A 15,231-nucleotide genomic window follows, 5' to 3' on the forward strand; every position below is an offset into this window, starting at 1 on the left:
TCACGTTACAAATGTACACGGAATACAAACTTTAAAGGTTTTTAACTTTAAATAAACAAGTAAATTGTTTTTATTCAAAACGTTTTCTCTTTAACGAAGTTGCGCAATTATATAGGTATCTAACTTGTTTGTAAAATTATGCTTCAATCTAGATTATTTTGTTGCCGGACGCTTCATGCCGGGCGTAGCTATTTCCAGAAATACAACCGGTATATAACACGTACATGATAATCGTGTTAATTCACACGTCGCGTATATCGCTTAACCCTTTACCTCCCATATCCCCCTTATAGTATTAACACGATTAGTTGTATCGCATTTCGGCGCTGCGGCGCTTACAATGCGGGCTTCCCGCACACAGATTATCGAGTTCTGTGCACACTCGACGTATCTTTGTATGAGCTCTAAATTCATGAAGGACAAGTATTTGCACCACTACAATATCATGCGCTACACGATGAAGGCAATCGGTCCTCCACCCGCACAGATTTCACGCACACACAAAATCACGCGCGTACCATGCACGCATGCACACACCCATTCTCTACAGACGACAATTTACACTGTCCCGGTGTGGAACACGCACACCAAGATAGCGTCTCGAGTGGATCGTCTCTGGTACTCCGTTCGTCGCACTACACGCGTCTAGTGTGTCTCACGCACCCACGGTGCGTGCGACTGTTTTGTCATGCGTGCGGTCGACACGCGTGTGTGCACGTTATACGTCGCCGTCGTATTCGTCGGCTTACCTAAGTTTATTGTTAGAGGGACCAGTGCGCGTAGCACACTGTAGACGGAGCTTGAGGATTTAGTGCGTCTCGCACGCTGCTCCGGGTATCACGTTTGCCGGCTCCGATCTATCTCGATCATTTCATCGATGATGCGGGAGTGAAAGAGATCTCGGCAACAAATGCGTGTAAATATGCGTGTAAATATGCGTGTGAAAGTGACGAATTTAGTGAATCGCAAATATTAATAATCGATTTTTAATGTAGTATTGATGAATCATTGATGTAATCATGAGTGAATACTTGAGTGAGAGAGTGCTGTTATACATATTACAATCTATTTGATAATAAGTAACCTTAATTAACTAATCCAAAATTTTATGAAAAGATAAAACAGCATTAATGTAACAAAATATCTATTTCTTTTTTTAATTTAATCGCACACATTGATAAGTGTAAAAAGGAAAATACATAAAATCGTATTTTAATTAATTATTTTTGAATTTTGTCCGCTCGATGATATTATTAAAGTATTTTTTAAATGTTACATGCAAGAGAGTAAATTGATATAGTATGTGGAAATTTAGGTTATTAATGCAATTGAATTAATTTAATGAAAAAAGTTATCTGATAAAAGTCGAAAGAATTAAATAGATCAAAACATAGGAAAGAGTATTTCTCCGATGGTAAATCTATATAATAACAAAATAACAGACGATTCATTTTAAATATACAGAAAAGAGGATGGAGCAAAATCGGAACACCAGAAGCAAATAAAAGTTGTCGCAGTACGCACAGCTTCGACCTGTTTACACAGATTCCACAATCTGCCCCCATTTTCCGTACCGTCGCAAACCTGAAAATCAAGCGAAACGCAATAGTGAGATTCCGTGGGCATCGCACCACTGGAGAACCGTTCGCGCTCCATCGAATGACGGGGATGCGGCGGTGTGAGGGAGTGAAAAACGAGAAATTAGGATTTCGAGAACAGCAAAGTGCTTGGAACACGAAAAACCAATTGCACGAAAACTCGAGAGGGGTTGGTGAATAGTCGAAAACGCGATAGTTCGATGAGAGTCCGCGAGTGGTAAAGAGAGACACATTATTTACTCTAGAAATAATGTTTTTATGAAAGTTTTACGCAAATTAACACACATGTATATCTAGCACACACATTTTTTGCTAAGATGATGATGATCTTAATCTTAATATTTTAATGAGTATATGAAGGAGTGTTTAGAAATACTAGAAAGTAGTTTAGTTAATTAAATAAATTAAACGAGTTATTTCTTAGAAACATACTAGAATATATTGAAACTGACAAAAGGCAGTAAAAGTTCGAAAACATGTAAATGAAACTGTTAATAGTTTCTCGTTTACAGTTCAGATTTTTCTCTATAGACAATTTACATACCTGTATTTCTTTTTTGCTAACTCCGACATATGCAATAGTATTTACTATAGAATTATATAAAAATGAATATATTGCATTATTTTTTAATTTATTTTGTTCTTTATGTGTTATTTAATTTACATATGAGCAAGAATATCAATATACTTTAAAACATTAAATTTGCATATGATTAGGCACATAAATAAAAACTGTAAATCCTTACAAAAGAAAATGTGCGAATACAAAGCTCGACTTGGCAAAAATTTCAATGCTGCAAGGTGAGACAAATCAATCAGTCACAAAGTTACGGTATTCTTTGACGTTGCAGAGAATAAAACGATGATCAGATGCCGAAAAAGTTTTGCCTTCTCGAGGAAGAGTCTCTCGCCTAAATCGTTGTTGCTAAAATTACTCCACTAAAACTCCCCGCAAATCGTCGAGCCTTTTCTTTTTGCCACGCCGCATTTGCTGATACGGGCGGCCCGCAATGTTTTAACACCGTTTCAAACTCTATTCTTCTAGAGATAATACATCTTTAAATGTGTCGACAGCCCCCATCTTCAGCCACGAACTTGGCCCTACCACTCGCGTCTCTCTGGCTTTCTCTCTCATTTCCAAAATTCTAATTAACCTAGTAATTATGTATGCGGGACGGAAGAGCTTTGCACACTACGTTACGTCGACGAAGAGAAAAGGGAAACGAGAGAAACATCGTCGACGTTGCGCGTACGCGTGTTCTTGGGAACAAATTCGACGTAAATATCACGTTCATGCGAAAGTTCATACGAGGTCTCGCGTTTCTTGCCATTTTTAACATTTAGCGAAATTTGAAAGGTTGAAGAAAAATTCACTTATTTCTGAGATGAGAGCTTAAAAACTGTTATGGCGAGATAACTGGCGAGTCATATAAATAATATTTTTCTTATTTTGACAAACAAGATACTTTGTAAGATATTCAATTGAAAATCTATATCATTTGTCATATGCATTTATATTTTATTCTAAAATAAAAAGTGGAAAGACATTATCAATCTTGCAATTTTATTTTTACAAATATTATTTCACTTACATCATTTTTGTGTTATTTATGCAAAATATTTTACATATTTTTATTTTTTTCGAATTGAAAATCTAATCTTGATCCTCAAGAAAATTTCCTTGCTTACCCACCTTGCTTTTCACAAAAATTATTCAACGTTATTTTTTCCCTTTTTCATTCTCGCGAGCATTCCCTCGCTTGACGATGTCATATAAGTGTTTGAATTTTAATTCGCCTCGTCCTGAAAATTTCGTTATCTCCAGCGTGCCCGTACACTGTATGTCGCTACATTCACACTGTCGCTACGTGTGCGCACACATATCTGCGTCATACACAGACGCGTTTTACGTGTTCCTAGTTTTATGTTCCGCTCCGTACACCTGTGCAGCACACTCGCCTGCTATCTACAACCCGCATCTCTCGCTCCTTCGCTCGTTCCCCATCAAGCTCCATAGCTTAACAAGGGCATTAATTAATAATACCTCCCAGGGATAATTTGCGCCTGCTGTCTTGTATCAGCATTGTCATTGTCCGCGGAGTCTGCGTCTATCCTTTGTGTCTGCATCTTAAAATTGACCCGGCGCTATTCATGCACAACATACAGCTTGAGGGCATACGACGGTTTTCTGAAGTTTATAAAAGATAACAAAAATAGCGTGAAAATACTAACTAAAGAAAGATTATTCTTTTACATTTATCTTTGTATGTTTGTCATTACGATTATTTTCTCAACTAATTTAGACACCTTCTTGTTTTAATTAGTATGATATAAATTCACTTGGCGTATACGTATAATCAAATGTGGCTATAGATTCAGTTGGCAAATTTCCAATTATAATCATAGATATTCTTATTGCCATATTATAGCCAAATCAAGTAATTTTTTATTTTAATATAATATTGTTTATACTTGTTGTTTTTAATTTATTGTTTTGAAATTTTACTTTAATATAATTTCTTAATTAGTTAAGCTTAATAAAAATAAATAATTTTATACAAGTAATTGTAGAAGAACATTGTTCTCTCTCTCTCTCTCTCTCTCTCTCTCTCTCTCGCAATAAATTATATTAATTTATATTAATTCGCAAAATTAAAATATCTGGAAAATTTTGATGATTTTATTTCATTTCATTTTATTGTAGATTTTGTAAACTCATTTATATGGAACTCACATGGATTTTATTTCAGTAAAAGATAGTAGAACAAGATTAGACGTAGCAAGTGTGCATACTTGCAATTGAAAAAATATTATATTCTTTATATAGTCAAACATATATCAGTATTACAAACATCCTATGAATTTCCGACGTATACTTTCAAATTATATAAAGATTTGTTTAATAAATTGCGTAATAATTTATTTTATTTTAATTTTGTAAATACACACAATGTTAGTACAATTGTATAAATAAACATGATTTATAGTAATTAATAGTAATTAATAATTAATTTTTAAACAAACATTAGAATATATATTAATATAATTTATTTGTTTATGTTTATAGAAATAAATTTTTGAAGTATTCGAATTTTTTCCTATTTTTATATATTAATTAAAAAAGTTAAGAATATTCGCTTTATTATTTTTGTCACATTTGCTTAAATATTATTTACCTTTTTATTTTTTTTTAGTAAAAGTTACTTACATAATTTTGAGGGTATTATTATATTTGATAAATTAGTTATAAATACAACACTATATTTAACAATGCGATCGAAAGTCAGTAACAATGTGTTTGTGACTGTGTCGCACATATATTCTATTATACATCGATACTATTTTAACATTTAGATTCTCATGTCATATTGGATTCGCAATTTTATGCTTACTTCATAATTCACGACACTCGTCGTCTCTCGTAAAATAACGTTGTGTATTATATATAATTTATAATTTTATAATTTTCTCAATCAAAGCGTGCTTTTTATGCCGATACATTCCTATAGTTTTTCATTAAAATCGTCGAAATTAAAAGTTGCACTTTGGGCGTTGCACACTCACTACGAAATAACCTTCAACATTTTCATTGATAACAAATTCGGATATTCTATCGAGATACCAATATTTAAACGATTTTTCACGAAGCTGACCATCGTGTCACTATATTCAATTAAAATTGGAGTTATTTTATCCTTGAATATCTCGTTGCCTACATTCATTGAATACCTATGTCATACAAGAGCAGTTTTGAAGGTATAACAATAACTCCGATAAAAATTTCTAAACTCCTAAAATGAATATTCCGTTTTACAAACTTCCTAGATATATACATTCGAATTGAAAGCGTGAGAATAGTCGTTTTATAGCGACTGTACGAGATGAATTTTATTTCGATTTCGTATCGTGGCGCATTCCAATGGACTATTCTATACTTTTAATTTAAATTCGGCCGCAGCAGAAATACTTTCTTCCCCGCTGTGATGAATAATAACTCCCTGAATCTTCCGACACGTAGACATGCTCCGAAGACAATAATGACAACGATAATGACGACGACGTGCCGGTACAAAATCGACCGACGAATTAATTAACGGCAGAATGTCATTATCTAACTGCGGTTTAATTCTAACGAGATTTGATCGATTTGATCTCACATTGCTCAACTTTATTGCCTTTTTGTGTCCGAAATCAATAACAATAAGTCTTTAAGCCAGAAATGTATTCATTAGCGGAAAATCGAGACTTTTAGATGGAAATTAACGAGGTTGTTTTGAAGCATAGTTATAGGTGAAACGCGCTACTTCCACGATCCATCTGCCCCCAATTAACCTACATGCGGATAAAATTCAGTAACGTTGTTACTGAATCTAGAAATAACTAGACATTTTAATTAAAGCGGAGGAAAATTTTAATGCTTATAGCAATTTACTACCACGTTCAAATTACTGTGATCGTAATTGATGATCAAGCTGTTTTATGTTTAACACGTTAATAATGCGACGGAAAAATTATATTGCAAACTCAAAATGGCTCGATGAGCGAATATTCAAGTATATCGTCATTGTTTTTTGTGTCTCGTAATACTCGTAAGTCATCTGAAAGATGTGACTTTGAGAGTGTTACATATTAAGTTACAAATATTAATAAGAATAAATTTATGGTCTTGGCTAGATGCATCGGCTTGATTCATCCACTTGATCTAACATAAGTTAAATTTAGCCAATTTCTTTCACAAATTGATACAACCTATTGCCGCTTTGTCATAAAATATGTGTACCGCGTAAAAGCACTTTTTAATGAAACAAAGGTTGCTCTTTTCTCTTTAACTTTCATAAATTAATTTAGCTATTTGAAATAATAGGTTTTATTATGGCTTGGGAGATGCGGATGGAACCGCATAAGATTTCCATTTGAGATTTTGAACAGTTGGTTTCAATTGCACGGAACTTCTTTGAGTAGTAAGTTTAATGTTTGTTTCGAAATTATATACAATTATGTGCACAGTCTTTGTTACCTATGTAATCTTAAATAGGATAATTGCAAACTTTAGTGGACGCTATGAATTATTGTTATTTGTTTATAATGATTGCGTAGAGGGAAGAAATTAAGATGATTGTTTTACCGCCACTTAATTCCGTGCTGATCTATTCTATTGCACGGAACGCGAATAATCGCGAAAATTAACTGCCAAAATTTATGACAAACGTAATGCATTCACGTGAGCGCGCGTATAATACATCGTATCCGAATCTTAGTATCAAATGCCAGGGGCATGCTGAAATCGCATAAACGGATGCCATTTATCATGCTGCCAGGTCTTACTACGCTGGCTGAGTGACAGCGCGTTAAATTTAGCATTAATGATGCGGTTCGAGGTATTATAGCGAGACGGAAGTTCGTTAATTAGTTATCGCGGCGAAAAGTGTATGGCAACTTGTGCCACGTTTCACGCATCTTGTCGTTTCCATCGCGCTGCATGGACGCATTTCAATTCTCCGTTAAGATAAAGGATGCGTTTACCATTCTATCGCGGCTCATATCATGTTTGGAATGTACTGAAGAATCTTTCGACTATTTACCGACTTTTACATTTGTCAAATGATTATAATAAAAAAGGGTGTCTTTTATGGAGTAAAGTAAACGCCTTCGTCGTTTCAGCAAATTGAAAAAAATTCGATGCATCAATCAATTATATATACATATTTTTAAAATTATTACCAATTCCGAAGACATGCTCTATGTCAAAATATAAAACATTATTGCAGAAGACAGAAGAAAGAAGCCAGACGATTATTATGTATGAAGTAAAACTATTTTTTGTAATACAACTTGGATCGCTGAAACTTTAGTGAATTTATTTACAAGTAATTTCTCCGTGTGACACGAAATAAAAGTGTCGTGATAACAAAACTATATTATGAAAAAGAAAGGTCATTTCGTGTGTGTCGTTTGCAAGCTGGCCGCGTACACAATGCAACTCGTTGCGCCCGATGCAATTGCATCCTATTAATGAATGCACTTCGCATCCGTGGCACGCACGTTAAGATTGTTACGAAATCTCGCGTCACGTGTGTAAGAACCGAAAGCTGGGCAGAGGAAGAAAAGAAGGAAGAAAGGAAGAAGGAAGGAAAAAAAGAAGGAAAGAAGGAAGGAAGGAAGGAAGGAAGGAAGGAAGGAAGGAAGGAAGGAAGGAAGGAAGGAAGGAAGGAAGGAAGGAAGGAAGGAAGGAAGGAAGGAAGGAAGGAAGGAAGGAAGGAAGGAAGGAAGGAAGGAAGGAAGGAAGGAAGGAAGGAAGGAAGGAAGGAAGGAAGGAAGGAAGGAAGGAAGGAAGGAAGGAAGGAAGGAAGGAAGGAAGGAAGGAAGGAAGGAAGGAAGGAAGGAAGGAAGGAAGGAAGGAAGGAAGGAAGGAAGGAAGGAAGGAAGGAAGGAAGGAAGGAAGGAAGGAAGAAAGGAAGGAAGGAAGGAAGGAAGAAAGAAAGGAAAGAAAGAAGGAAGGAAGGAAGGAAGGAAGGAAGAAAGGAAGGAAGAAAGAAAGGAAGGAAGGAAGGAAGAAAGGAAGGAAGAAAGGAAGGAAGGAAGGAAGGAAGGAAGGAAGGAAGGAAGGAAGGAAGAAAGGAAGGAAGGAAGGAAGGAAGGAAGGAAGGAAGGAAGGAAGGAAGGAAGGAAGGAAGGAAGGAAGGAAGGAAGGAAAGAAAGAAGGAAGGAAGAAAGGAAGGAAGGAAGAAGAGAAGGAAGGAAGGAAGAAAGGAAGAAAGGATGGAAGAAAGGAAGCACATTATTAAACTTCTCGCGCTCTAATCCAGGTGTAACGCGCGCGGCTTACGTGGTTGGAACGAAAACTATGCGGCACGATGAAGGGGCCAAAAAGAATCGGTGGTGATCTACCGAGCAGGAAAAAGTTGAACTACTGCCAGAAGGCGCGTCAAACTCAAGGAGTATTACTGGTGTACTTGAGCATATGCGCGTTGCTGCCTGCCGCTATTTTCACTGGTTAGTATCAATGATTCTTTTTGTCACGGCGATTTTTCGTCGCCGTCAGAGATTTATATTTCCATGATACAAATGTAGCTCTCAATCTGGCGGAACTCTCTTTTTATTGAAGAAATTACGTAAATCGATAATACATTTTTTAAGAAATATCTACTTTTCGTTTCTGAATGAATTAATTTATATTTCAAAAAAAGTGATAAGTAAAGAGAAATATAAATTATAATTGCGTATATACAGTTATCAATTATTTGTGAAAATCTGTGTGCTTATTTAAGTATCATTATTCCATATGAATACATTTAAAAATTAACACATAGCATATATTATTATACTTTCTTTAACAGATATTAATATTGCGTACGTTTTTTATAACTCTTACAGTTTCTAAAGTTTTAGAGGTAAAAAATAAACTTTTTGAAATAAATATAAATCTAGTCTTAAATTGCTGGGGATAAAAGCAAATTTTTATTTTCAAAATGTCTATAAATTATAAGATCTCTGATAGCAAATGTGATACAAATATTTTTCTCGCAAAATTCACAAATTGCATACCGTCGTCAACAGTGGCGAGCATAATGACGATATGATTTCCGCGCGCGGGTGCAGAAGGCGGGAGTGAAACTTTTCTACAGTCGTTCTTTAATATAGGGCCTCGCGGTCTCACCTGAGAAATGAAGAGCATAAATCACGGCGCTCATCAAGCCTCGCGTGGTCTCAATTTTGCAAAACTTTTCCCACAAATCTTTGCCGCCCGCGTTGGGCGCTGTCGTTTCCATCTTTTAAAGATTAGTTTAATGTCATTCGTGACGCCTGCTGTACTTCAACTTTATAATGAGAAAGTCATTGTGACGAAACGAAATAAGCAATAATATTTCATATTAGATAAAGGGCATTACATCAAAGTTACATTTGCAAAATACATATGCATGATTCTCGCAACTTTGTTCAATAATAATTTTATGTTATATTAGTATTTGACGCGATAAGTCCATAATATTTTGAGTCCAGCAAGTTTGCTTGCTCATATAAAAAAGGCATTAATATTATTATAAATTAATTTTATTATTATATAAAATTCAAACTTTTTTATTCTAATTAGATTTATAAACTTTATAGGATAAATTATAATATACCAAATGATGATATAATGCTAATATGATTCTAATGCTTTTTGCATTTTCAATTTGGGTCATTTATTTTATACACATTAATTTTATACACAAGATTTGCGTAATAATTACATACAGTTGACACAACAAAATTTACGACATACATGTATGTAGGAAGTTAACTGCCGCAAAGATACATTTAGAGCTTCGGAGACAATTCGAGTGTTGACTCTATTAAAAATAGACGTTACAGATCCGACTGAATTATACTGGTAGAAACACATTTCTCTAATTCGGACACTGCGGTATTATAATAAGGCTGCTAACAAGTAATTATAATAAATATATAATTATAATTATTTTTATTATAATTACTTTAATTCTCACATACTCGCATAAATACATATATTAACTCTGTACAGTCAACACTCAAGAGAATGTTTCTTCTCTTTTCTTAATTGTAGAAAAATATTATCAAGAATTGCCCAAAACCTTTTTAGCATTCGTACACATGTTACTTAAAACTTTTCTCCGATTGTTTTTAACTTTATTATAAATTCTATATTACGTAGTGCGAGTGTACATTGTTCTATTTTAACGTTGAAAGGGCGTGACTGGAAATATAAATTGAGAGAAACGACCCCTGTAAAACGCGAGAGTAGTATTAAAGGACGTCCTCAGACGCACTCGAACGCGAGTGCAGCTCCATGCGTCGAGATATGCAACCCGTAACGCTTCACAGGCAAAATAGGACCTAATTAAGCACACGAGAGTTTAAACGAGGCGCCACGGCACCGGCCGTAGTGCAAATTGCGAGTCGTATTAACAATTATCTCGTAATTGTCACAGCATGCTCAGGATTTGTAAAGCTAGAATTAAACTCGCAAGTAACGCTCACTTGGCACTTGGTGTCTCGACTGGTGTCTCTGTGTGTTCCTTTCTAGGTATATCTCCCACTCTATTTCCCCTCAAATCTTTACTATTGTGCTTCTCTGCTTTGTCATTGACTTGACGTTTCATTCGAATGAAAGGGGAGAAATAAATGTTGCAATCGTTTTTTAAAAACAAAATGCAGCAATCGTATAATTACCGTAATAAAAATTTTATTCTCTTTATTACAAAATTGCAGCACATATATTATTTTTATTCAATTTCAAAAAGCATTTTAAATAAATGTGTGTACAACACCAAATATAAAATTATTTGTTGCATTGTTGAATAAACTACAATGTAATAATAATTATGGTTATAATTACAATTATAATTATAAAAATATGTATATATAAAAATAATTCTGTATGCAAAAATATTTGTAGTTATATTAGAATTTTCTATAAGTCTGTTTCTACTTTTGAGAAATTTAATTTTCTTAACTGTTGATAACAATGACAATGTTATAAAAGTTTTGCTCTCAATTTTGTACAAAAAATTTTGTTTAGATGGCACGAGATTATTTATGCATCTTAAAATAATAATGCACAAGACAGTGTAATACTTGGAACTGCGATGCTAACGTTTTTTTTTTCTTTTTTTCTTTTTTTCATCGCTATATGTATTTTTATGGAGTTTTATGACGACCACGTGCCATTATAAAAGCATATGTACACATGCGTCCACGCATTCGCGAAATTCCATCGTTTCTAAGTGTACGCGACTGCATAAAATTGTGTCAAAGGAAACGCAAATAGCTCATGCTTTTACATAGCGCTCAGGGGGATCCTCTTTAATATTGAATGTGATTCGTGCATTTGCACATTAAAGTTTAATAAACAAAATAGTTTTCAAATGACATTATATGTTTCACAATTTTTAATCCGTGTTATTTGCAATAATTTGATACACACGCTGATATAACAATGGTAGCAAATTTTTCCTTTTTGCTACATTGTTAACATATTTTAAATTATATTTGAAATGTTAAAGCAATTTTTTTTAAACTACAAAGTGTTTAAACGTTCGAATTCTCAGACGTGAGGCACTATGCTGAAACATGGGAGATAGTCTTAATCTTGGTCAAGTACTTTCGGCCGAAGTTTACTTACCTCCAGGGAAACATAGGCGGCGCATTAATTGGTTTCTTGAACCGAGTGCCACATTTCAAGTTCCCTGCAAACTAAACATCTGGTTTTCGCGGTCTAAACATTCAAGTCTCGTGTTAGTTCCATGTGACGGGGAGAGCACGAAACTAACATAATGTTTAACTGCCATTTACTAATCAAAGATCTGCAATTGATACTTTAAATATGGTGTTTCGTGTAGATGGATGCATTTGTTTCATGAAATCTGATTTCCCTTTTAGATAAAATACAATTTTTTGATTTTCCATTAAATTTTTCTGTCATATAATATCAATTTATAATTGCAAAGTGAAGAAAAGTTAAAAAGTTGATTTTTTTCGTTTATTATACAGCAACAATTATAAACTATGATAAATGCGTAAAATAATATTAAATGCATTTTTTTGCAATATGTCATGAAATTTTCACATGTATGTAATTCAAGCATATTTGCTGACTTGGTTTTCTAACTATGAGAGTAGAAGCAGCAATATCTGAATAGTACAGTTGATTAGATGAATACGTAAGTATCAGTTGATTACGTGAATATCGAGTTGTCAGAAATAACAAAGATAAAGAACAAACAGAGAAGTCGTTTTACATTTACCGTAACCTACAACAGAAAATTCGATTCACTACTGCTCGATTTTCCCTGAGACAATGCCGGGTACGTATCGCCGAAAGGGAGTACCGAAAACAAACTATGCTCCGTAACTCGTCTGGCGGAAACGAACCGCGTGTCTATCAATAGAGCGAGCTGCAACTCGATTTGTTCTTGCTCGCGGGGAGAGAAAATTCGCAGACAGCTGAGAGCAACATTAAAGTTCAAATAAGAATATTGGCCTTTCTTTATTTTTGTGTTCTACCAGCTGATATCAATAATAAAAAAATTCAACAACGCCCTATGATGAAATATTAATGAGGACACAAAATTTTATTATTATTATTATTATTATTATTATTATTATTATTATTATCGTGAAATGAAAGATTTTGACTTTCAGTGCGAAAATTTGCAATCTTATGAAACACATAATCTCTCAAAAGGGACGAGTAAACTGCAAAAGTTTGATAATCGCTATTCCCAGTAGAGACTACCGAACAGTCGGGTTGCCAAGCGTTGTGAAACGTAGTCCGCCACGTCGAGACAACCGAAAACAAAACTCCTTGCGCTCGGTGCTTGCGCCGGAAACGCATCGCGCGGTTACCCATAAAGAGGATCGCGGTGAAGTCGCCGCGCGAGAGGGAACAAGTGAAGAGTAGCCCGGGCGCCGGCAGTTACTTACGCTTAGGACAATTTACCTTAATTAATTAACCGGCGTTGTGACGGGGCGCTAATTTATGCTCATAGAATGATTCACCGCCAGTACTGGGCGGATTGCGGTTTAACCTCCTTCTTCCAACGGCTCGCTGAAGTCGCCACCGTGAGGCAAAATTCGGTCGTCGCATTTTGCCTGCAGTCAGACGGATGAGCCGTGCTAATTACAAGTCAACGTAAAGCGTTTCGAATTGCAGTCGAAAATTTGCACGGACGCGCGCCGTTTTACGCGCGCCAAGTCGACAGGCGATGTTGCGTAATGTGCATCTCGTAAAAGTAAATAAATTTTTCCATTATTTTAATAATTGAAATGATTGTAATATTTTATGATTAGCATATTAATTAATGAGGTATAAGTTCTCTAATGACAAACAGACAGAACACTGGATACGACAATAAACACTTATTAGAAACATCATTAGAGATAAATTTGACGGCACATTTTGGAAGACTATCATTTCGCACTCTCGTTGCCGGAGGAACCTTCTGTTTCCACTGCAAACGATTATAATTGCATAAGCGTTTTATAATGACAAGAAAACATTGCCGTACCGCGAGAGAAATCCGCCTATAAAACGAATCTCACGCATTACACTATAATACCTTCCGATAACAGTGAGACGAACGGAGATGCCGCGCGCCACGGTCGCAATATTATTTCCACAGATTTACACGTTAAATTAAACAAAGTAAAGTGACATTGTTGCACTTTCTCGCCTCTTGTTATTTTATCTCCAGCCAATTTCGCGAAGCAAATCTTTCGGATACATATCCGGATACTCAAAGAGCTGCTTCAGCTTCCATTCTCACGTATGTACATATGTCTGCACGTGTGCGCGTGGATATATGCGAAAAGCAGCGAGACAAGTTGGAGACTCCCTAATGCCACTGACTTTATTAACAAAGCCAGATAGAGGATCCGGCGTATCCACACACGCACACACATATGCTGACTATCATATATTGACTACCTAAAGAGAGGGAGAGTGTGGGGAGGGGGAGGGGGTTCGCTCGTCCGCCTGCGCGATATTAAAATCACTTGAACGAGATGCCTTCATATTAAATTTTCGTTCCTGCGCGGAGTCCTTTTTGTCCGGCCTCTAGCCTTTGACTTTCGCTTGCAAATGCTTTTTATACGCTTGTGTTTGATCATATATGTGCTCTCGATATAAATCGATGCGCTTGAAAACAATTTGAAATATTGTATACTTGAATATTGTACTCTAGTATTATTTATTATTCTTTTTTTTATAAAATAACTTTGTGACTTTTCATCAATATTAGAATTACAGCCAATCATATATTTTTCATTGCAGTACTTCATTAGAAATTCTTATCAAATTCGATTCACGAATATTCAAGAATGTCCAAGTTAAGCACGACGGACTAGAATGAGTATATCAAGCTGTTAGTGGAAGAAGCATACAAATTAGTATACGTTTTGAAACTTATTTTATGCTTATGTAATATTGCAATCAAGACATATTATTAATCTTCATTCGTATTTTTTCACAGTTTTTTCAATACATTTTAAAAGCGTAAACTTTTTATTTTCAAGAGCTAGTAATGTTTTAATATCTTTATTAATATTTTTTGAAGCCTTTATTCAGATCGATAAAAATGCTTTGATTTTGTTTGTACAATTAATTAAATTAAGAGATGCATTTGAATCTGTCCTTTTTTTGAAGATAAACTAAATACACAGAAAGAAAGTGATTGTTTGAAGCTAATTGTAAACCGTAAAACCTGGTTCAAGTATCGATGAAACTAAAACGAATCGTACGCTAGACATCGCGGGAAAAAGTGACTGGCTGAAAAAGAGTAGAGCTCCGCAGTCAATTCATCGGGAATACGACTTCACCGACATAAACAGGAAAACATTCGTTTGTCGCGGCAGATCCGCATCCGCGCGCGACACGTTCACGCGAGGTGAACCTCTAAATCACGGTGACGCAGTCGAGTTAACGGGTTACAATCCCTATTCGGTCTGGTTGCCAGCGAGGGCTTGGCCAAGGCCTTTCCCAGGCTCGTCGACCAAGTTCGCTCGAACCTCCTTTCCGCCCTGTGACACCGCCGTTCTATGGTATTTATAGATTAATTACGGTACATTAGATCGGTGTCTATGCGCGTGACTCGAATTCGATTGACGTAGATGA

At 35.3% G+C, this 15,231-nt stretch overlaps 1 protein-coding gene across 11 annotated transcripts in view; it reads left to right on the forward strand.

Moving 5' to 3' along the window:
* The window catches only part of LOC105675932 (zwei Ig domain protein zig-8-like), a 123,610-nt gene that overhangs the window by 21,582 nt on the left and 86,797 nt on the right, over positions 1-15,231 (forward strand). The window contains exons 1-4 of one of the 11 annotated variants that reach the window (XM_067351455.1): positions 601-916; positions 1,465-1,815; positions 6,463-6,559; positions 7,367-8,591. The exons of 1 other annotated variant lie outside the window; for it this stretch is intronic. In XM_067351455.1, the coding sequence (XP_067207556.1) occupies positions 8,453-8,591 (139 nt within the window). In that variant the 5' untranslated portion in view covers positions 601-916; positions 1,465-1,815; positions 6,463-6,559; positions 7,367-8,452. Of the gene's footprint in view, positions 1-600; positions 917-1,082; positions 1,415-1,464; positions 1,816-6,462; positions 6,560-7,259; positions 8,592-15,231 lie in introns of those variants that run through there. 9 more of the 11 variants (XM_067351456.1, XM_067351454.1, XM_067351457.1 and 6 more) reach the window with 9 other exon arrangements.

The sequence above is a fragment of the Linepithema humile genome, chromosome 3 (genome assembly GCF_040581485.1).
Source record: "Linepithema humile isolate Giens D197 chromosome 3, Lhum_UNIL_v1.0, whole genome shotgun sequence".
NCBI lineage: Eukaryota > Metazoa > Arthropoda > Insecta > Hymenoptera > Formicidae > Linepithema > Linepithema humile.